We start from the raw sequence: 23,444 nt of genomic DNA on the forward strand, positions 1-23,444 counted from the left end.
CTGACTCCTAATGGTAATATCTACTGTAGGAATACCTTTCTGACTGACTCCTAATGGTAATATCTACTGTAGGAATACCTTTCTGTCTCCTAATTGTAATATCTACTGTAGGAGTACCTTTCTGACTGACTCCTAATGGTAATATCTACTGTATGAATACCTTTCTGTCTCCTAATGGTAATATCTACTGTAGGAATACCTTTCTGACTGACTCCTAATGGTAATATCTACTGTAGGAATACCTTTCTGACTGACTCCTAATGGTAATATCTACTGTAGGAGTACCTTTCTGCCTCCTAATGGTAATATCTACTGTAGGATTACCTTTCTGACTCCTAATGGTAATATCTACTGTAGGAGTACCTTTCTGTCTACTAATGGTAATATCTACTGTAGGAATACCTTTCTGACTGACTCCTAATGGTAATATCTACTGTCGGAGTACCTTTCTGACTGACTCCTAATGGTAATATCTACTGTAGGAGTACCTTTCTGTCTCCTAATGGTAATATCTACTGTAGGAATACCTTTCTGACTCCTAATGGTAATATCTACTGTAGGAATACCTTTCTGTCTCCTAATGGTAATATCTACTGTAGGAGTACCTTTCTGACTGACTCCTAATGGTAATATCTACTGTAGGAATACCTTTCTGTCTCCTAATGGTAATATCTACTGTAGGAATACCTTTCTGACTTACTCCTAATGGTAATATCTACTGTAGGAATACCTTTCTGACTGACTCCTAATGGTAATATCTACTGTAGGAGTACCTTTCTGCCTCCTAATGGTAATATCTACTGTAGGAGTACCTTTCTGACTCCTAATGGTAATATCTACTGTAGGAGTACCTTTCTGTCTCCTAATGGTAATATCTACTGTAGGAGTACCTTTCTGTCTCCTAATGGTAATATCTACTGTAGGAATACCTTTCTGTCTCCTAATGGTAATATCTACTGTAGGAGTACCTTTCTGACTGACTCCTAATGGTAATATCTACTGTAGGAATACCTTTCTGTCTCCTAATGGTAATATCTACTGTAGGAATACCTTTCTGACTGACTCCTAATGGTAATATCTACTGTAGGAATACCTTTCTGACTGACTCCTAATGGTAATATCTACTGTAGGAGTACCTTTCTGTCTCCTAATGGTAATATCTACTGTAGGAGTACCTTTCTGACTGACTCCTAATGGTAATATCTACTGTAGGAATACCTTTCTGTCTCCTAATGGTAATATCTACTGTAGGAATACCTTTCTGACTGACTCCTAATGGTAATATCTACTGTAGGAATACCTTTCTGACTGACTCCTAATGGTAATATCTACTGTAGGAGTACCTTTCTGACTCCTAATTGTAATATCTACTGTAGGAGTACCTTTCTGTCTCCTAATGGTAATATCTACTGTAGGAGTACCTTTCAAACTGTCTCCTAATGGTAATATCTACTGTAGGAGTACCTTTCAGTCTGTCTCCTAATAGTAATATCTACTGTAGGAATACCTTTCTGACTGACTCCTAATGGTAATATCTACTGTAGGAATACCTTTCTGTCTCCTAATGGTAATATCTACTGTAGGAATACCTTTCTGACTGACTCCTAATGGTAATATCTACTGTAGGAATACCTTTCTGTCTCCTAATGGTAATATCTACTGTAGGAGTACCTTTCTGTCTCCTAATGGTAATGTCTACTGTATTAATACCTTTCTGACTGACTCCTAATAGTAATATCTACTGTAGGAATACCTTTCTGACTGACTCCTAATGGTAATATCTACTGTATTAATACCTTTCTGACTGACTCCTAATGGTAATATCTACTGTAGGAATACCTTTCTGACTGACTCCTAATGGTAATATCTACTCTAGGAATACCTTTCTGTCTCCTAATGGTAATATCTACTGTAGGAGTACCTTTCTGACTGACTCCTAATGGTAATATCTACTGTAGGAATACCTTTCTGTCTCCTAATGGTAATATCTACTGTAGGAATACCTTTCTGACTGACTCCTAATGGTAATATCTACTGTAGGAATACCTTTCTGTCTCCTAATGGTAATATCTACTGTAGGAATACCTTTCTGACTGACTCCTAATGGTAATATCTACTGTAGGAATACCTTTCTGACTGACTCCTAATGGTAATATCTACTGTAGGAATACCTTTCTGACTGACTCCTAATGGTAATATCTACTGTAGGAGTACCTTTCTGACTGACTCCTAATGGTAATATCTACTGTAGGAGTACCTTTCTGTCTCCTAATGGTAATATCTACTGTAGGAGTACCTTTCTGTCTCCTAATGGTAATATCTACTGTAGGAATACCTTTCTGTCTCCTAATGGTAATATCTACTGTAGGAGTACCTTTCTGACTGACTCCTAATGGTAATATCTACTGTAGGAATACCTTTCTGTCTCCTAATGGTAATATCTACTGTAGGAATACCTTTCTGACTGACTCCTAATGGTAATATCTACTGTAGGAATACCTTTCTGACTGACTCCTAATGGTAATATCTACTGTAGGAGTACCTTTCTGCCTCCTAATGGTAATATCTACTGTAGGAGTACCTTTCTGACTCCTAATGGTAATATCTACTGTAGGAGTACCTTTCTGTCTCCTAATGGTAATATCTACTGTAGGAGTACCTTTCTGTCTGTCTCCTAATAGTAATATCTACTGTAGGAATACCTTTCTGACTGACTCCTAATGGTAATATCTACTGTAGGAATACCTTTCTGTCTCCTAATGGTAATATCTACTGTAGGAGTACCTTTCTGTCTCCTAATGGTAATGTCTACTGTATTAATACCTTTCTGACTGACTCCTAATAGTAATATCTACTGTAGGAATACCTTTCTGACTGACTCCTAATGGTAATATCTACTGTATAAATACCTTTCTGACTGACTCCTAATGGTAATATCTACTGTAGGAATACCTTTCTGACTGACTCCTAATGGTAATATCTACTGTAGGAATACCTTTCTGTCTCCTAATGGTAATATCTACTGTAGGAATACCTTTCTGTCTCCTAATGGTAATATGTACTGTAGGAATACCTTTCTGTCTCCTAATGGTAATATCTACTGTAGGAATACCTTTCTGTCTCCTAATGGTAATATCTACTGTAGGAATACCTTTCTGACTGACTATAAATGGTAATATCTACTGTAGGAGTACCTTTCTGTCTCCTAATGGTAATATCTACTGTAGGAGTACCTTTCTGTCTCCTAATGGTAATATCTACTGTAGGAATACCTTTCTAACTGTCTCCTAATGGTAATATCTACTGTAGGAGTACCTTTCTGTCTACTAATGGTAATATCTACTGTAGGAGTACCTTTGACTGACTCCTAATAGTAATATCTACTGTAGGAGTACCTTTCTGACTGACTCCTAATGGTAATATCTACTGTAGGAATACCTTTCTGACTGACTCCTAATGGTAATATCTACTGTAGGAGTACCTTTCTGTCTGTCTCCTAATAGTAATATCTACTGTAGGAATACCTTTCTGACTGACTCCTAATGGTAATATCTACTGTAGGAATACCTTTCTGTCTCCTAATGGTAATATCTCCTGTAGGAATACCTTTCTGACTCCTAATGGTAATATCTACTGTATTAATACCTTTCTGACTGACTCCTAATGGTAATATCTACTGTAGGAATACCTTTCTGACTGACTCCTAATGGTAATATCTACTGTAGGAATACCTTTCTGTCTCCTAATGGTAATATCTACTGTAGGAGTACCTTTCTGACTGACTCCTAATGGTAATATCTACTGTAGGAATACCTTTCTGACTGACTCCTAATGGTAATATCTACTGTAGGAGTACCTTTCTGCCTCCTAATGGTAATATCTACTGTAGGAGTACCTTTCTGACTCCTAATGGTAATATCTACTGTAGGAGTACCTTTCTGTATCCTAATGGTAATATCTACTGTAGGAGTACCTTTCTGACTGACTCCTAATGGTAATATCTACTGTAGGAATACCTTTCTGTCTCCTAATGGTAATATCTACTGTAGGAATACCTTTCTGACTGACTCCTAATGGTAATATCTACTGTAGGAATACCTTTCTGACTGACTCCTAATGGTAATATCTACTGTAGGAGTACCTTTCTGCCTCCTAATGGTAATATCTACTGTAGGAGTACCTTTCTGACTCCTAATGGTAATATCTACTGTAGGAGTACCTTTCTGTCTCCTAATGGTAATATCTACTGTAGGAGTACCTTTCTGTCTCCTAATGGTAATATCTACTGTAGGAATACCTTTCAAACTGTCTCCTAATGGTAATATCTACTGTAGGAGTACCTTTCTGTCTGTCTCCTAATAGTAATATCTACTGTAGGAATACCTTTCTGACTGACTCCTAATGGTAATATCTACTGTAGGAGTACCTTTCTGTCTCCTAATGGTAATATCTACTGTAGGAGTACCTTTCTGTCTCCTAATGGTAATGTCTACTGTATTAATACCTTTCTGACTGACTCCTAATAGTAATATCTACTGTAGGAATACCTTTCTGACTGACTCCTAATGGTAATATCTACTGTATTAATACCTTTCTGACTGACTCCTAATGGTAATATCTACTGTAGGAATACCTTTCTGACTGACTCCTAATGGTAATATCTACTGTAGGAATACCTTTCTGTCTCCTAATGGTAATATCTACTGTAGGAGTACCTTTCTGACTGACTCCTAATGGTAATATCTACTGTAGGAAAACCTTTCTGTCTCCTAATGGTAATATCTACTGTAGGAATACCTTTCTGTCTCCTAATGGTAATATGTACTGTAGGAATACCTTTCTGTCTCCTAATGGTAATATCTACTGTAGGAGTACCTTTCTGACTGACTCCTAATGGTAATATCTACTGTAGGAGTACCTTTCTGACTGACTCCTAATGGTAATATCTACTGTATTAATACCTTTCTGTCTCCTAATGGTAATATCTACTGTAGGAGTACCTTTCTGTCTCCTAATGGTAATATCTACTGTAGGAATACCTTTCTGTCTCCTAATGGTAATATCTACTGTAGGAATACCTTTCTGTATCCTAATGGTAATATCTACTGTAGGAATACCTTTCTGTCTCCTAATGGTAATATCTACTGTAGGAGTACCTTTCTGTCTCCTAATGGTAATATCTACTGTAGGAATACCTTTCTAACTGTCTCCTAATGGTAATATCTACTGTAGGAGTACCTTTCTGTCTCCTAAAGGTAATATCTACTGTAGGAGTACCTTTCTGTCTCCTAATGGTAATATCTACTGTAGGAATACCTTTCTAACTGTCTCCTAATGGTAATATCTACTGTAGGAGTACCTTTCTGTCTGTCTCCTAATAGTAATATCTACTGTAGGAATACCTTTCTGACTGACTCCTAATGGTAATATCTACTGTAGGAATACCTTTCTGTCTCCTAATGGTAATATCTACTGTAGGAGTACCTTTCTGTCTCCTAATGGTAATATCTACTGTAGGATTACCTTTCTGACTGACTCCTAATGGTAATATCTACTGTAGGAATACCTTTCTGTCTCCTAATGGTAATATCTACTGTAGGAGTACCTTTCTGACTGACTCCTAATGGTAATATCTACTGTATTAATACCTTTCTGTCTCCTAATGGTAATATCTACTGTAGGAGTACCTTTCTGTCTCCTAATGGTAATATCTACTGTAGGAATACCTTTCTAACTGTCTCCTAATGGTAATATCTACTGTAGGAGTACCTTTCTGTCTCCTAATGGTAATATCTACTGTAGGAGTACCTTTGACTGACTCCTAATGGTAATATCTACTGTAGGAGTACCTTTCTGTCTCCTAATGGTAATATCTACTGTAGGAGTACCTTTCTGTCTCCTAATGGTAATATCTACTGTAGGAATACCTTTCTGTCTCCTAATGGTAATATCTACTGTAGGAATACCTTTCTGTATTCTAATGGTAATATCTACTGTAGGAGTACCTTTCTGTATCCTAATGATAATATCTACTGTAGGAATACCTTTCTGACTGACTCCTAATGGTAATATCTACTGTAGGAATACCTTTCTGACTGTCTCCTAATGGTAATATAAACTGTAGGAGTACCTTTCTATCTCCTAATGGTAATATCTACTGTAGGAATACCTTTCTGTCTCCTAATGGTAATATCTACTGTAGGAATACCTTTCTGACTCCTAATGGTAATATCTACTGTAGGAATACCTTTCTGTCTCCTAACGGTAATATCTACTGTAGGAGTACCTTTCTGTCTCCTAATGGTAATATCTACTGTAGGAATACCTTTCTGTCTCCTAATGGTAATATCTACTGTAGGAGTACCTTTCTGTCTCCTAATGGTAATATCTACTGTAGGAATACCTTTCAAACTGTCTCCTAATGGTAATATCTACTGTAGGAGTACCTTTCTGTCTGTCTCCTAATAGTAATATCTACTGTAGGAATACCTTTCTGACTGACTCCTAATGGTAATATCTACTGTAGGAATACCTTTCTGTCTCCTAATGGTAATATCTACTGTAGGAGTACCTTTCTGTCTCCTAATGGTAATGTCTACTGTATTAATACCTTTCTGACTGACTCCTAATAGTAATATCTACTGTAGGAATACCTTTCTGACTGACTCCTAATGGTAATATCTACTGTATTAATACCTTTCTGACTGACTCCTAATGGTAATATCTACTGTAGGAATACCTTTCTGACTGACTCCTAATGGTAATATCTACTGTAGGAATACCTTTCTGACTCCTAATGGTAATATCTACTGTAGGAGTACCTTTCTGTCTCCTAATGGTAATATCTACTGTAGGAATACCTTTCTGTCTCCTAATGGTAATATGTACTGTAGGAATACCTTTCTGTCTCCTAATGGTAATATCTACTGTAGGAATACCTTTCTGTCTCCTAATGGTAATATCTACTGTAGGAGTACCTTTCTGACTGACTCCTAATGGTAATATCTACTGTAGGAGTACCTTTCTGTCTCCTAATGGTAATATCTACTGTAGGAATACCTTTCTGTATCCTAATGGTAATATCTACTGTAGGAATACCTTTCTGACTGACTCCTAATGGTAATATCTACTGTAGGAGTACCTTTCTGTCTCCTAATGGTAATATCTACTGTAGGAATACCTTTCTGTATCCTAATGGTAATATCTACTGTAGGAATACCTTTCTGACTCCTAATGGTAATATCTACTGTAGGAATACCTTTCTGTCTCCTAATGGTAATATCTACTGTAGGAATACCTTTCTGTATCCTAATGGTAATATCTACTGTAGGAATACCTTTCTGTCTCCTAATGGTAATATCTACTGTAGGAGTACCTTTCTGTCTTCTAATGGTAATATCTACTGTAGGAGTACCTTTCTGTATCCTAATGGTAATATCTACTGTAGGAGTACCTTTCTGTATCCTAATGGTAATATCTACTGTAGGAGTACCTTTCTGACTGACTCCTAATGGTAATATCTACTGTAGGAATACCTTTCTGTCTCCTAATGGTAATATCTACTGTAGGAGAACCTTTCTGTATCCTAATGGTAATATCTACTGTAGGAGTACCTTTCTGTCTCCTAATTGTAATATCTACTGTAGGAGTACCTTTCTGACTGACTCCTAATGGTAATATCTACTGTAGGAATACCTTTCTGTCTCCTAATGGTAATATCTACTGTAGGAACACCTTTCTGTCTCCTAATGGTAATATCTACTCTAGGAGTACCTTTCTGTCTCCTAATGGTAATATCTACTGTAGGAGAACCTTTCTGTATCCTAATGGTAATATCTACTGTAGGAGTACCTTTCTGTCTCCTAATTGTAATATCTACTGTAGGAGTACCTTTCTGTCTCCTAATGGTAATATCTACTGTAGGAGTACCTTTCTGTATCCTAATGGTAATATCTACTGTAGGAGTACCTTTCTGTATCCTAATGGTAATATCTACTGTAGGAGTACCTTTCTGTCTCCTAATTGTAATATCTACTGTAGGAATACCTTTCTGTATCCTAATGGTAATATCTACTGTATGAATACCTTTCTGTATCCTAATGGTAATATCTACTGTAGGAATACCTTTCTGACTCCTAATGGTAATATCTACTGTATGAATACCTTTCTGTCTCCTAATGGTAATATCTACTGTAGGAGTACCTTTCTGACTCCTAATGGTAATATCTACTGTAGGAATAACTTTCTGACTCCTAATGGTAATATCTACTGTAGGAGTACCTTTCTGTCTCCTAATGGTAATATCTGCTGTAGGAATACCTTTCTGTCTCCTAATGGTAATATCTGCTGTAGGAATACCTTTCTGTCTCCTAATGGTAATATCTACTGTAGGAATACCTTTCTGACTGACTCCTAATGGTAATATCTACTGTAGGAATACCTTTCTGTCTCCTAATGGTAATATCTACTGTAGGAGTACCTTTCTGTCTCCTAATGGTAATATCTACTGTAGGAATAACTTTCTGTCTCCTAATGGTAATATCTACTGTAGGAATACCTTTCTGTCTCCTAATGGTAATATCTACTGTAGGAGTAACTTTCTGTCTCCTAATGGTAATATCTACTGTAGGAATACCTTTCTGACTGACTCCTAATGGTAATATCTACTGTAGGAATACCTTTCTGTCTCCTAATGGTAATATCTACTGTAGGAGTACCTTTCTGACTGACTCCTAATGGTAATATCTACTGTAGGAATACCTTTCTGTATCCTAATGGTAATATCTACTGTAGGAGTACCTTTCTGACTCCTAATGGTAATATCTACTGTAGGAGTACCTTTCTGACTCCTAATGGTAATATCTAACTTCACTGACAAGTAGCTGAGTAGTTGCTCTGATATGTGTCTCCACTGGGTACCTCTCTGTTGTCCACTACAGTTGATAGAATGTTTTGAGTATCCAATCACCTTCAAGCAGGAAGTTGGTAGACCTGGCAGGATAATCTAAACACAGGGATATAACATGATAGCTGCATGACAACAAGTCGTGATGAGTGCAGCCTTTCAGCCTATCCCTTTATAAGGCCTGTTTGGGGTATCATTCATAAGGAAGTCACGTTATGGCTTGTACTCTGTGACCGGCCATCGATGGCCATGTAAGGTCCTTTCTTTCTATCTATGCAGTCTTTCTGTGACATCAGTGTGAAGAGTTATTCAGAGGTGGTGGGGGAAATCTATGTCTGCATCTTTATCAGAGGTTTAAAAGGGGAACTTTACATGTGTGTGTGTGTGTGTGTGTGTGTGTGTGTGTGTGTGTGTGTGTGTGTGTGTGTGTGTGTGTGTGTGTGTGTGTGTGTGTGTGTGTGTGTGTGTGTGTGTGTGTGTGTGTGTGTGTGTGTGTGTGTGTGTGTGTGTGTCAGTTCTGCTCTGCCCTTTCTGTGTCCAACTACAGGTGACACTATTTTAAGTATCTAATCACATTCAATCAGGAAGCTGGTCGACCTTGTTAAAGGACATTGTTCCTTTATTTATTAATCTGTGACTTTGTTATTCTTATTATTGAAGTGGTTAATAATTGGTCCCACCTATTTATTTTTTTACCAAGCGTAAGCCTATGGCAAATGATATGACATGTTTCTAATAAAATAATAAATAATCATTTTACAGAGTTCAGTATGTCTACATACTCTCCTCTAAATCTAAACACAACAATTATGTGTCTTGTTTTTTATCTCTTCTGATATTCTTGTAATTTTCTTCTTCCTCCTCTATGTCCCTCTCTGACACTAAGGCTCCTTTCTCCTCTTCTCCCATCTCCTCTCTTCCCATCTCCTCTTCTCCCGTCTCCTCTCTTCCCATCTCCTCTTCTCCCGTCTCCTCTCTTCCCATCTCCTCTTCTCCCATCTCCTCTCTTCCCATCTCCTCTTCTCCCATCTCCTCTTCTCCCGTCTCCTCTCTTCCCATCTCCTCTTCTCCCATCTCCTCTCTTCCCATCTCCTCTTCTCCCATCTCCTGTCTCCTCTCCTCCGGTCTCCTCTCCTCCTGTCTCCTATTCTCCCCTCCTCTCCAACTGTCTCCTGTCTCCTCTCCTCCTGTCTCTTCTACTCCCATCTCCCTATTAGAGGAAAAAGTCTACGGTCCTTCCCATTGGCCAATATTATCCAATGCGTTTTGAGAAGGAAGTGAAGAGACCAAGAGGATGCAAGGAGGAATCAAGGAAGGATGAATTGAGAAAAGCCCATGGGCATGTCTGTAATACCACTATTTTACCTCTATGGTGAGTTCATCTCTCACTTTAACCACTAGGTGGCTTCATCGCCCATTGAGAGAGCGAGAGAGAGAGCGAGAGAGAGAGCGAGAGAGAGAGCGAGAGAGAGAGCGAGAGAGAGAGCGAGAGAGAGAGCGAGAGAGAGAGCGAGAGAGAGGGCGAGAGAGAGATAATGACAGTGGAGACTTTGTATTAACAATGTTGTTTTCTGTCACAACAGACATTCATCAATGGGTTTAACTCAGTCCCAGAAGCCAGGTACCTCCAAATTATGCTGCGTGACAGACAGAAAGCCTGAGAGTCTATTTATGCACCGGTTGCATCAAATTAAGGAACATAATTTAAAAAAAACATCAAAATCCAATGGTGAAATTTAAAGATATCAGCTTTTACATTGACTGCGTCTCATCCACCACATCTGCCTATGTCAGCCTTCCACATCTGTGGTGGAAGGTGGCAGAGCTAAAGCATTGTTTGTCAGACCATGAGACATCTCGAAAATCGGTCTTCCCATGAAAACGTCTGTAGAGTCCAAACGGTGTGGCCTACAAACTATTATGACCCCAGTATGTAAAGGTGTATTCAAGGCTTGTATTCTCCAATGTGTATTGCGAAGGCGGCGAGGACAGTGAAAGTATTTATACTTACAGCCTGAATTGAAAATGGATTGAATTTATTTTTCTCTCACCCACACAGTGCCCCACAGTGACAAAGTGAAATCATTTTTAGAAATGTAATTTCCATAAGTATTCACACCCCTGAGTTAATACTTTGTAGAAGGACCTTACAACTGTGAGTCTTTCCACACCTGGATTGTCCACCATTTGTACATTATTCTTTTCAAAGTTCTTTAAGCTCTGTCAAATTGGTTGTTGACCATTGCTAGACAACCATTTTCAGGTTTTTCCATAGATGTTCAAGTAGATTTAATGACTGTCTCATCTCTGTACTCCACACATACAATTATCTGTAAGGTCCCTCAGTCGAGCAGTGAACACAGATGCAATCACAAAGACCAGGGAGGTTTTCCAATGCCTCGCATAAAAGGGCACCTACTGGTAGATGAAAAAAAGGGTGAAAAAAGACATTGAATATCCCTTTGAGCATGGTTGAGTTATTACACTTTGGATGCTGTATCAATACACACAGTCACTACAAAGATACAGGCGTCCTTCCTAACTCAGTTGCCGGAAAGGAAGGAAACCGCTCAGGGATTTCACCATGAGGCCAATGGTGACATTAAAGCAGTTACAAAGTGTAATGGCTGTGATAGGAGAAAGCTGAGGATGAATCAACATCATTGCAGTAACTCCACAGAGTGAAAAGAAGGAAGCCTGTACATAATACAAATATTCCAAAACATGCATCCTGTTTTCAACAAGGCACTGAAGTAATACTGCAAAAACTGGGGCAAAGCAATTCAAATTGTCCTGAATTCAAAATATGTTTGGGGCAAATTCAACACAAAACCTTAACGGGTACCGCTCTCCATATTTTCAAGCATAGTGGTGGGTGGATCATGTTATGGGTATGCTTATAATCCTTAATGATTGGGGAGTTTTCCAGGATAAAAAGAAATGGAATAAAGCTAAGCAAAGGAAAAATCCAGCGTTCTACCAGACGCTGGGAGATGAATTCACCTATCAGCAGACAATAATCTAAAACACAAGGCCAAATCTACACTGGAGTTGATTACCAAGAAGACAGTGAATGTTCCTGAGTTGCAGAGTTCTGGGCTAGGTGGCACCAAATCGTCCCACCTACGTAACAGCCAGCTGTGGCGCGATTTTCAAATACCTTAGAAATGCTATTACTTCAATTTCTCAAACATATGACTATTTTACAGCTATTTAAAGACAAGACTCTCGTTAATCTAACCACACTGTCCGATTTCAAAAAGGCTTTACAACGAAAGCAAAACATTAGATTATGTCAGCAGAGTACCCAGCCAGAAATAATCAGACACCCATTTTTCAAGCTAGCTTATAATGTCACATAAACCCAAACCACAGCTAAATGCAGCACTAATCTTTGATGATCTTCATCAGATGACAACCTAGGACATTATGTTATACAATACATGCATGTTTTGTTCAATCAAGTTCATATTTATATCAAAAAACAGCTTTTTACATTAGCATGTGACGTTCAGAACTAGCATACCCCCCGCAAACTTCCGGGGAATTTACTAACAATTTACTAAATTACTCACAATAAACGTTCACAAAAAGCATAACAATTATTTTAAGAATTATAGATACAGAACTCCTCTATGCACTTGATATGTCCGATTTTAAAATAGCTTTTTGGTGAAAGCACATTTTGCAATATTCTAAGTACATAGCCCAGCCATCACGGGCTAGCTATTTAGACACCCAGCAAGTTTAGCCTTCACCAAAATCAGATTTACTATAAGAAAAATGTTATTACCTTTGGTGTTCTTCGTCAGAATGCACTCCCAGGACTTCTACTTCAATAACAAATGTTGGTTTGTTCCCAAATAATCCATCGTTATATCCAAACAGCGACGTTTTGTTCGTGCGTTCTAGACACTATCCGAAATGGTAAATCAGGGTTACGAGCATGGCGCATTTCGTGACAAAAAAATTCTAAATATTCCATTACCGTACTTCGAAGCATGTCAACCGCTGTTTAAAATAAATTTTTATGCAATTTATCTCGTAAAAAAGCGATAATATTCCGACCGGGAATCTGCGTTTCGGTAAATAGAGGAAAAAAAAGAAAGACGGGGGCGACCAGTGCACGCGCCTAAGCCCACTGTCCCCTGATCGACCACTTGACAAAGGCGATAATGTGTTTCAGCCTGGGGCTGGAATGACGACATTCAGGTTTTTCCCGGGCTCTGAGAGCCTATTGGAGCCGTGGGAAGTGTCACGTTACCGCAGAGATCCTTTGTAATTGAATGAGATGTCAAAGAAAGACAATAAATGGTCAGACAGGCCACTTCCTGTAAAGGAATCTCTCAGGTTTTTGCCTGCCATTTGAGTTCTGTTATACTCACAGACACCATTCAAACAGTTTTAGAAAATTTAGGGTGTTTTCTATCCATATCTAATAATTATATGCATATTCTAGTTACTGGGTAGGAGTAGTAACCAGATTAAATCGGGTATGTTTTTTATCCGGCGGTGTAAATACTGCCCCCTAGCCCTAAGAGGTTAAAATATGAACTTATTGATTAGGAAAGGTTGAAATATGAACCCATTGATTAGGAAAGGTTAAAATATGAACCCATTGATTAGGAAAGGTTAAAATATGAACCCATTGATTAGGAAAGGTTCCCAGAGGAACTCTAAAGATGAAAAGGTTCTTGTAAGAATATTCTTTACATTTCAACTTTCCTAATTGAACCCCTAATTATTTTAATTTTTTAATTACATTTTTTGTTTAACCTGTTGGGTCTAGGGGGCAGCATTTGCACGTCTGGATAAAAAAAATGTACCCGATTTAATCTGGTTACTAATCCTACCCAGTAACTAGAATATGCATATACTTATTATATATGGATAGAAAACACTCTAAAGTTTCCAAAACTGTTTGAATGGTGTCTGTGAGTATAACAGAACTCATTTGGCAGGCAAAACCCTGAGACATTTTCTGACAGGAAGTGGATACCTGATGTGTTGTATTGACTTTAAAGCTATCCCATTGAAAAACACAGGGGTTTAGGAATATTTTGGCACTTCCTATTGCTTCCACTAGATGTCACCAGCCTTTACAAAGTGTTTTGAGTCTTCTGGAGGGAGATCTGACCGAACAAGAGCCATGGAACGGTGATGTCCCATTAGACACCTGGCGCGCTACTTCATGTTGGGTACCCTCGTTCCAATACGTTATAAAAGGCTATGCATTCGTCCACCTTGAATATTATTCATGTTCTGGTTAAAAAAGGCCCTAATGATTTATGCTATACAACGTTTGACATGTTTGAACGAACGGAAATATATTTTTTCCCCTCGTTCATGACGAGAAGTCCGGCTGGCTTACATCATGTGCTAACGAGACGGAGATTTTTGGACATAAATGATGAGCTTTTTTGAACAAAACTACATTCGTTATGGACCTGTGATACCTGGAAGTGACATCTGATGAAGAGAATCAAAGGTAATGGATTATTTACATAGTATTTTCGATTTTAGATCTCCCCAACATGACGTCTAGTCTGTATCGCAACGCGTATTTTTCTGGGCACAGTGCTCAGATTATTGCAAAGTGTGATTTCCCAGTAAGGTTATTTTTAAATCTGGCAAGTTGATTGCGTTCAAAAGATGTAAATCTATAATTCTTTAAATGACAATATAATATTTTACCAATGTTTTCTAATTTTAATTATTTAATTTCTGACGCTGACTTGACTGCCGGTTATTGGAGGGAAACGATTTCCTCAACATCAATGCCATAGTAAAACGCTGTTTTTGTATATAAATATGAACTTGATAGAACTAAAAATGCATGCATTGTCTAACATAATGTCCTAGGAGTGTCATCTGATGGAGATTGTAAAAGGTTAGTGTATCATTTTAGCTGGTTTTATGGTTTTGGTGACCCTGTCTTTGACTTGACAAAACATTACACACAACTCTTGTAAATGTACTGTCCTAACATACTCTAAATTTATGCTTTCGCCGTAAAACCTTTTTGAAATCGTAAAACGTGGTTAGATTAAGGAGATGTTTATCTTTCAAATGGTGTAACATAGTTGTATTTTTGAAAAATTTGAATTTTGACATTTATTTGGATTCAAATTTGCCGCTCTTGAAATGCACCTGCTGTTGATGGAGTGCACCACAGGTGGCACGCTAGCGTCCCACCTAGCCCCAAGAGGTTAACCTTTATTGAACTAGGCAAGTCAGTTAAGAACACATTCTTCTTTACAATGACGGCCTAAACCGGCCAAACCTGGACGAAGCTGGGCCAATTGTGTACTGCCCTATGGGACTCCCAATCACGGCCGGTTGGGATACAGCCTGCATTCTTAGTGTGTTCTTCTGAAATAGGCTAGATTTTCTTCATGCCATGTTTGTTTAGACCTGTCTCAGATAAATACTGGAGTTATTGTGATGGTGTCGGCTTTATTACATGGATTTATTAGACTTTTTAAAATGTAGGTGTTCCATAGGTCTGTATCAGTGGCTTGTAGGCTATGTTTGGAATCCAGTAGATGCTAAATGTGTTGATGTTAATTAAGGGTAAATTACCATGAGATTGTCAGTTATTTGCATGACAATCACTGGCTGACAAAATGTCATGATCAACACAGCCCTAGGTGACATCAATAAGGGATCATAGCTTTCACCTGGATTCACCTGGTCAGTCTATGTCATGACCAACACAGCCCTAGGTGACATCAATAAGGGATCATAGCTTTCACCTGGATTCACCTGGTCAGTCTATGTCATGACCAACACAGCCCTAGGTGACATCAATAAGGGATCATAGCTTTCACCTGGATTCACCTGGTCAGTCTATGTCATGACCAACACAGCCCTAGGTGACATCAATAAGGGATCATAGCTTTCACCTGGATTCACCTGGTCAGTCTATGTCATGACCGACACAGCCCTAGGTGACATTAATAAGGGATCAGAGCTTTCACCTGGATTCACCTGGTCAGTCTATGTCATGACCAACACAGCCCTAGGTGACATCAATAAGGGATCATAGCTTTCACCTGGATTCACCTGGTCAGTCTATGTCATGACCAACACAGCCCTAGGTGACATCAATAAGGGATCAGAGCTTTCACCTGGATTCACCTGGTCAGTCTATGTAATGGAATAAACAGGTATTCCTAATGTTTTGTACACACAGTGTCTATCATGTGTATATAATAAACAAACTTGAACTGAGAAGGGAAGAGGGAGGGCAGCCAGGAGGGAGGAGAAAAGATGGCCAGATTTGTGTTTAGTTTGTAGGTGAACAAAACATGAAAAATACGTTGGGGCTAGGGGGCAGTTTTGAGAATTTTGAAAAAAATATGTGCCCGTTTTTAACTGCCTCCTACACCAACCCAGAAGCTAGGATATGCATATTATTAGTAGATTTGGATAGAAAACACTCTAAAGTTTCCAAAACTGTTTGAATGATGTCTGTGAGTATAACAGAACTCATATGACAGGCAAAACCCTGAGAGAAATCCAACAAGGAAATGAACATCTGGTTCCTGTAGTTTTCTCAAGTCCTTGCCTTTCTGACACACAGTGAGTTAGGACTCAAATAGCACTTCCTAAGGCTTCCACTAGATGTCAACAGTCTTAGAAAGTAGTTTGAGCCTTTTGCGGTAAACACAGACCGAAGGAGAACGCTGGTAATCAGGTGCCCTGAATATCACATCAATTCATAGGGCGCGTTCATGTGAGAAATCCCTTTGCGTTCCAAAACGTTTTTCAAGGCAATGCAAACGTCTGGTTGGAATATTACTGAAGTTTCACGTTCTCAAGGCCCTAAAGATTGATGCTATACAACGTTTGACATGTTTGAACGAACGTAAATATAACTTTTTCTTGACTTTCCGTCGTCACATTTCCCTCGCGCGCCCTACATTTTGAGTAGCCTACAGAACGCGCAGACAACATGGAGTTATTTGGACATAAATCATTAACTTTATCGAACAAAACAACATTTGTTGTGGACCTAGGATTCCTGGAAGTGCCTTCTGATGAAGATTATTAAAGGTAAGTGAATATTTCTAATGCTATTTATGAAAATAGATGACTCCAAGATGGCCAGTGTCTATAATTGCCTGCTGTTTTTTTTCTGACCACAGTACTCAGATTATTGCAAAGTGTGCCTTCCCAGTAAAGTTATTTTGAAATCTGTCAACGCGATTGCATTCAGGAGATGTTAATCTATAATTCTTTGAATAACAGTTTAATATTTTATCAAGGTTTATGACGAGTATTTTTTAATTTGTTGTGCTGATTCACCGGCATTTTTGGAGGCAAAATATTTTCTGAACATCACGCGCCGATGTAAAATGCTGTTTTTTGATATAAATATGAACTTGATAGAACACAAAATGCATGTATTGTCTAACATAATGTCCTAGGAGTGTCATCTGATGAAGATTGTCAAAGGTTAGTGCTGCATTTTAGCTGGTTTTCTGCTTTTGGTGACGCTTGTCCTTGTATTGAAAATGGCTGTGTGTAATGTTTTGTCAATGTACTGTCCTAACATAATCTAATTTTATGCTTTCGCCGTAAAGCCTTTTTGAAATCGGACAACGTGGTTAGATTAACCTGTTATGGCTAGGGGGCAGTATTTTCACGGATGGATAAAAAACGTACCCGATTTAATCTGGTTACTACTCCTGCCCAGTAACTAGAATATGCATATAATTATTGGCTTTGGATAGAAAACACCCTAAAGTTTCTAAAACTGTTTGAATGGTGTCTGTGAGTATAACAGAACTCATATGGCAGGCAAAAACCTGAGAAGATTTCATGCAGGAAGTGGCCTGTCTGACAAGGTGTCGTTCTTCTTGTCTCTGTTTATTGAAGAGTGAGGATCTTAGTGTCCCGTGACACTTCCTACGGCTGCCATAGGGTTTCAGAAGGCGGCAAAACGCTGAATCGTGGCTTTGCAGGCTCTGGCTGAAACAAAGTAGCGCGTTTGGGTAGTGGCTGGTTACAGTACTGTGAGACTCAGGCTCGTGCCCGCGTCGACCGAAAGCTTTGTTTTCTTTCCTCTGTTTAGCTAAATGGACATTCTCGGTCGGAATATTATCGCTTTTTTACGAGAAAAATGGCATAAAAATGGATTTTAAACAGCGGTTGACATGCTTCGAAGTACGGTAATGGAATATTTAGATTTTTTTTGTCACGAATTGCGCCATGCGCGTGACCCTTCTTTACCATTCGGATAGTGTCTGGGACGCACGAACAAAACGCCGCTATTCGGATATAACGATGGATTATTTTGGACCAAACCAACATTTGTTATTGAAGTAGCAGTCCTGGGAGTGCATTCTGACGAAGACAACAAAAGATAATCAAACTTTTATAATAGTAAATCTGATATTGGTGAGTGCTAAACTTGCCGGGTGTCTAAATAGCTAGCCCGTGATGCCTGGGCTATGTACTTAGAATATTGCAAAATGTGCTTTCACCAAAAAGCTATTTTAAAATCGGACATATCGAGTGCATAGAGGAGTTCTGTATCTATAATTCTTAAAATAATTGTTATGCTTTTTGTGAACGTTTATCGTGAGTAATTTAGTAAATTGTTAGCAAATTCCCCGGAAGTTTGCGGGGGTATGCTAGTTCTGAACGTCACATGCTAATGTAAAAAGCTGTTTTTTGATATAAATATGAACTTGATTGAACAAAACATGCATGTATTGTATAACTTAATTGTGTTGATGATGAACAGAAGAAGCACTGGATCTGGCTAAATTGTCCACGTCAGAAGCAACATGTATTGATCATCGGAGCAGGGCGCCTGCCAAAGAAGTTATCGCTGGAGTCTTGTTGGATATAGTTGACGAGTACCTTAGTCAGAAAATCCCAGGAGTGGTCAGTGCAGGTCACCTGACCCCTATGGTAAATGGAAGGAAGGAGAAAAGCCTATTGATAGGATCTGTGCACCCGATTAGACAACAATCACACCATTAACATCTGCTACCCATGTGAATGTGACCAATACAATTTGATTTGATTGATTTGTACTGTCATATTGTGATCAATATTAAAAAATGTCCACCTCTCTTCTTCCATCTGGTTGATGATCCTTTATTAGTCACATCTGGCACATCATTTCATTCAGTTGAATTGAGTTTATACACAAACCAGATTGTTGTGTCAAGAATTTGACAAATAAACATTCTACAATATTTACAAACACCAAGAGTTTGAGTTTATTTTATTTTTACAGGGACAGTGCACATTAATCAACGTTTCAGTAAAAGTGACGGTTTTAGCCAGCCGGCTAATTTTCAACCGCAGTCCCTGGGCAGGTTATTAAAAACAATTACAATATAGACAATCATTGAGCAGTGAGCACACGCAGAGCAACATAGAACAAGCAAGACATAGCATACAGACAGAGCAACATAGGACAAGCAAGATGTAGCATACAGACAGAGCAACATAGGACAAAAAGCAACAAGACAAAATCCATAAAAACAACAGTGTTTCCACACCTCACAAGCTCCAGACAACATGGAAAGTGGTAATACACAGCTAGGGATTATGTTCACAAATCTGATTGACCTTTAGCCATGTCTTCATGCAATTTGTGAAAGTGTGATATGTGGTGCAGTTATGTGTGTCTGATGGCAGTGTATTCCAGACATGGGACGCTCTCACAGAGAAAGCGGATTTACTAAAGGTGCTTTTCCTTAAGGGAACTATACAGTCACCTCTCATGGCAGACCTTGTGGATCTGCTGCCATAGGTTTGGGTTTTCTGTTTAACAAAAATACTGAGTGGAGGGGGAGCTAGGCCATTTAGGATCTGGAATACAAGACATGCGTCGGTGTATTGCACAAGATTTTCCCAACTCAGGAGCTCATGCTTTCTGAGGATGTAACAGTGATGATGGCTATTGGGCTTTCTATCGAGCACTTTGAGAGCCTGTTTGTAGACAGACTGAATAGGTTGTAATGTTGTATAGCAAGCTTGGGTCCAACTAGTCAAGCAGTATGTTAAGTGGGGGAGTATCATTGATTTGAAATACAGTTTTGCTACCTCTGTGGTCAAACAATTTCGTATAAATCGGAAATTAGCTAGGTTGAATTTGGTTATTTGAATGACCTTTTTCACATGCTTTTTAAAAGAGAGGTTGGAATCAAGTATGATGCCAAGGTACTTAAAATCAGATACCACCTGGAGCTTCTCCCCTGACACACAGACATCTGGCTCAGTAGCATCTGTTGCCCTCTTTGTGAAGAACATGCAAACTGCTTTTTTCACATTGAGATGCAAACACGAGTCACTGAGCCACTTTGTAACCTGGACCATTACAGTAGTGAGTTCTTGTGCAGCTTGTTGTTTGCTCTTTGCATGCACATATATCACTGTATCATCTGCATACATTTGAACTTCAGACCCAGTGCAGACGGAAGGCAGATCATTAATGTACAGGCTGAACAGGAGGGGCCCCAGTATTGACCCTTGGGGCACGCCCACATCATAGCTAAGAGTGGGCGACAGCTCATTGCTCACTCTGACACACTGAGTTCTGCCTTCAAGGTATGATTTCATCCATCTCAAGGCGTCGGGGGAAAAGTAGAACTTGGACAATTTTGTGATGAGAACCTCATGGTTAACAGTATCGAAAGCCTTCCTTAGGTCCAGAAACACAGCCCCAACAACGCCCCCTTTGTCCATCTTGGACTTCACATTTTCCAGAAGAAAGCAGTTGGCCTTTTCTGTGGAGTGTTTCGCTCTGAAGCCAAACTGCATGGAGTGTAATGTGAAGGGGCTGTTGTTGAGGTGGGAAATCAGTTGTTCTGCTACACACTTTTCAACAACCTTCGACACTACAGGTAGTGTACTAATGGACCTGTAGTTACTCACATCAGCAGGGTCGCCCAAGAAGCCAAATAACAACCATATCAATGATGTGTAAATGAAACCAGTTTTAACAACACAGTGTGGTGATTCATTATATTAATGACTATTAACTTAGGTGGTGTATTGTCATGAATATTTAGATATAATAATAATATTATATCTCATGACTAGAGAGATATTCTACATTGTTGCTCCAGTGTCTTACTGAACATGACTAGAGAGATATTCTACATTGCTGCTCCAGTGTGTCTTACTGAACATGACTAGAGAGATATTCTACATTGTTGCTCCAGTGTGTCTTACTGAACATGACCCTGATTAGAGTGAAACATCATGTTGTGTTTGACACAGGGACCACCTGACACAGGGACGCTGAGGCACCACAACCCCAAAGATGAAACCCTGGATAGAGGGGCTCAGTGAATGTGGAGGTGAATGTGATCAGGTGGGTCAGTGTGTCAGAGGAGGCTCTATAGAAGGACAGAGTGCCGGCTGACCAGTCCAGATACACTCCTACTCTGTGGGAGCTGGAGGAGGGGACGTCTATGAAGGTGGACTTCTTATTGTGCCTGGCTCTGTAACTGTTTTCAGAGCAGACCACACTCCAGGACTTGTCATTGAATCCAAGCCAACAGTCCTCACCCCCTTCTCTCCTGCTGATTCCTTTATATGCCACTCCTATATCAACCTCTCCCCCATTCCACTCTGCCTCCCAGTAACAGCGCCCAGTCAGACCCTCTCTACACAGCACCTCTCCACAGTGCTCAAATCTCTCTGGGTGATCAGGATACGGATGGTACTTTCCCATATGTGTCACCTTTTTGTTCTCCTCAGACAGAAAGCTGTATCTGAATACTGTGTTTGGGTCCAGTGTGAGATCACAGACATCTGATGGATGAAACCAGACACAATATTAGAAATCATCATCATTCACATTAGAATGTTAACTCACTTTTCACTAATTCATTTAATGTAGATGTTTCTAGGTATCAAAAGGAGAAGTTAAGGTAACTTGAGACTTGTTGAATGATCATATGTTATACTGTATGGTAATATAATACACACTTATTACCAATAATTACACACACACACACATTTCTTATGTAACACAAACTCGCCACACACACACACACACATTGTCAAATCAACTCTTTGTAAACTTTGGTGTCCCTGATTTCTGCTTCTGTAGAACTACAGATGATATTTAATATGACCAAGTAAGTAATGATGGTGGTCTTTGACTTTGACTTAACTTAAGACTTATTCTTAGCAGCAGTCAACACTCACATTTTCTAAGTCCAGGTTTCATTCTGTTCTCTCCACCATGTTCCACACTGTAGCGGTAAGCAGAAGAACAGACAGTCATTGAGGGATACACCTGAACACACACCTGAACACACACACACACACACACACACCTGAACACACACACACACACACACACACACACACCTGAACACACACACACACACACACACACACACACACACACACACACACACACACACACACACACACACACACACACACACACACACACAAACTTTGTCCAAGTGGTGGTCAGAATGTTTGTCTTAACTAGCCTGAAAAATCAAACATGTCTGATATGAACATTGACATAAACCCTCTACATACTTGAGTTTCTCCAGTCTGCAGTGTGGATCCTCCAGTCCAGCAGAGAGCAGTCTGACTCCTGAGTCTCCTGGGTGATTGTAGCTCAGGTCCAGCTCTCTCAGGTGTGAGGGGTTTGACCTCAGAGCTGAGACCAGAGAAGCACAGCCTTCCTCTGTGACTAGACAGCCTGACAGCCTGCAAAGAGTCAAATCATATTAAAATCACACTGCTATTCTTTGGTGGTGAAAATAGTGGCAGTATATTTCTTCAACATATTCAGATATCAGTGTCCTGAAACCTTACATATCTATTCAGAAATGAATGTATCATATTATAAATTACAAATTATCAATGTGTTACCTGCAGATAGAAACATGTATAGTACAAATATTTGAGTAGACTGACCAGACCAGTTTAAAAGCAGTATCAGTCAAAAGACAGACAGTGAGGTATCAGATTTAGATTGTATTGAGTATACAGTCCACACCATATCTATTTTGACAGTGAAGATAACATTTTAAATGTGGCTCTAAACTCCAACATTTTGGATTTCAGATCAAATGTTTCATATGAGGTGACAGTATATAATGTCACCTTTTATTTGAGGATATTTTCATACATATCTGTTTCACTATTTAGAAAAATGAAAGCACTTTATGTATCTAGTCCCCCTATTTAAAGAAGTCATATGTTTTCTGACCAATTCACTCATAGTGGCTTAAAGTAGTCACAAGTTGAGTATTTGATCCGATATTCCTTGAACGCAGCGACTACATTAAGCTTGTGACTCAAACTCGTTGATTGATTTTGCAGTTTGTTATCGTTGTGTTTTGGGTTGTGTTTTGCCCAATATTAAAATGGTGGATGGTGTAACGTCTGCTTCCAGCTCACACTCTCAAACACGTAGATCCCCCTGAACGCAGCTCACTCTCCAGATCCCAGTCACCTGAATTCTGATCACCTGTTCACACACCTGTATGTCATTATCAAACTCTATTTAGTTCAGTTCTTTGCACCCCCATCATTG

At 39.1% G+C, this 23,444-nt stretch overlaps 1 protein-coding gene and 1 long non-coding RNA gene across 2 annotated transcripts in view; both read right to left on the reverse strand.

Moving 5' to 3' along the window:
* Positions 1-19,002: 19,002 nt before the first annotated feature.
* LOC145876290 (uncharacterized) overlaps positions 19,003-23,444 on the reverse strand; it is a 178,768-nt gene continuing 174,326 nt past the window's right edge. Inside the window, exon 2 of the long non-coding RNA XR_014391486.1 lies at positions 19,003-19,428. This is a non-coding gene — a long non-coding RNA (uncharacterized LOC145876290). The remainder of the gene's footprint in view (positions 19,429-23,444) is intronic.
* On the reverse strand, positions 19,120-22,622 carry LOC106599796 (stonustoxin subunit beta-like). Its single transcript, XM_045712229.2, has 3 exons — positions 22,439-22,622; positions 22,091-22,137; positions 19,120-21,691 (listed from the first exon to the last, which is right to left on the reverse strand). Exons 2-3 carry the CDS (start codon positions 22,110-22,112, stop codon positions 21,135-21,137), a joined length of 579 nt encoding a protein of 192 aa, XP_045568185.2. The 5' UTR covers positions 22,113-22,137; positions 22,439-22,622; the 3' UTR covers positions 19,120-21,134.

Source organism: Salmo salar, unplaced genomic scaffold (genome assembly GCF_965601325.2).
Source record: "Salmo salar unplaced genomic scaffold, fSalSal1 ptg000566l, whole genome shotgun sequence".
Taxonomy (NCBI): Eukaryota; Metazoa; Chordata; class Actinopteri; order Salmoniformes; family Salmonidae; genus Salmo; species Salmo salar.

What these genes read in the sequence shown, in the direction of transcription:
- LOC106599796 (XM_045712229.2), bottom strand. Translation starts at nt 22,112, where the DNA reads ATGAAACCTGGACTTAGAAAAT. An exon ending in GAAACCTGGACTTAGAAAAT is followed by an intron (nt 21,692 to 22,090) that starts GTGAGTGTTGAC and finishes TTCATCCATCAG; the next exon opens with ATGTCTGTGATCTCACACTG.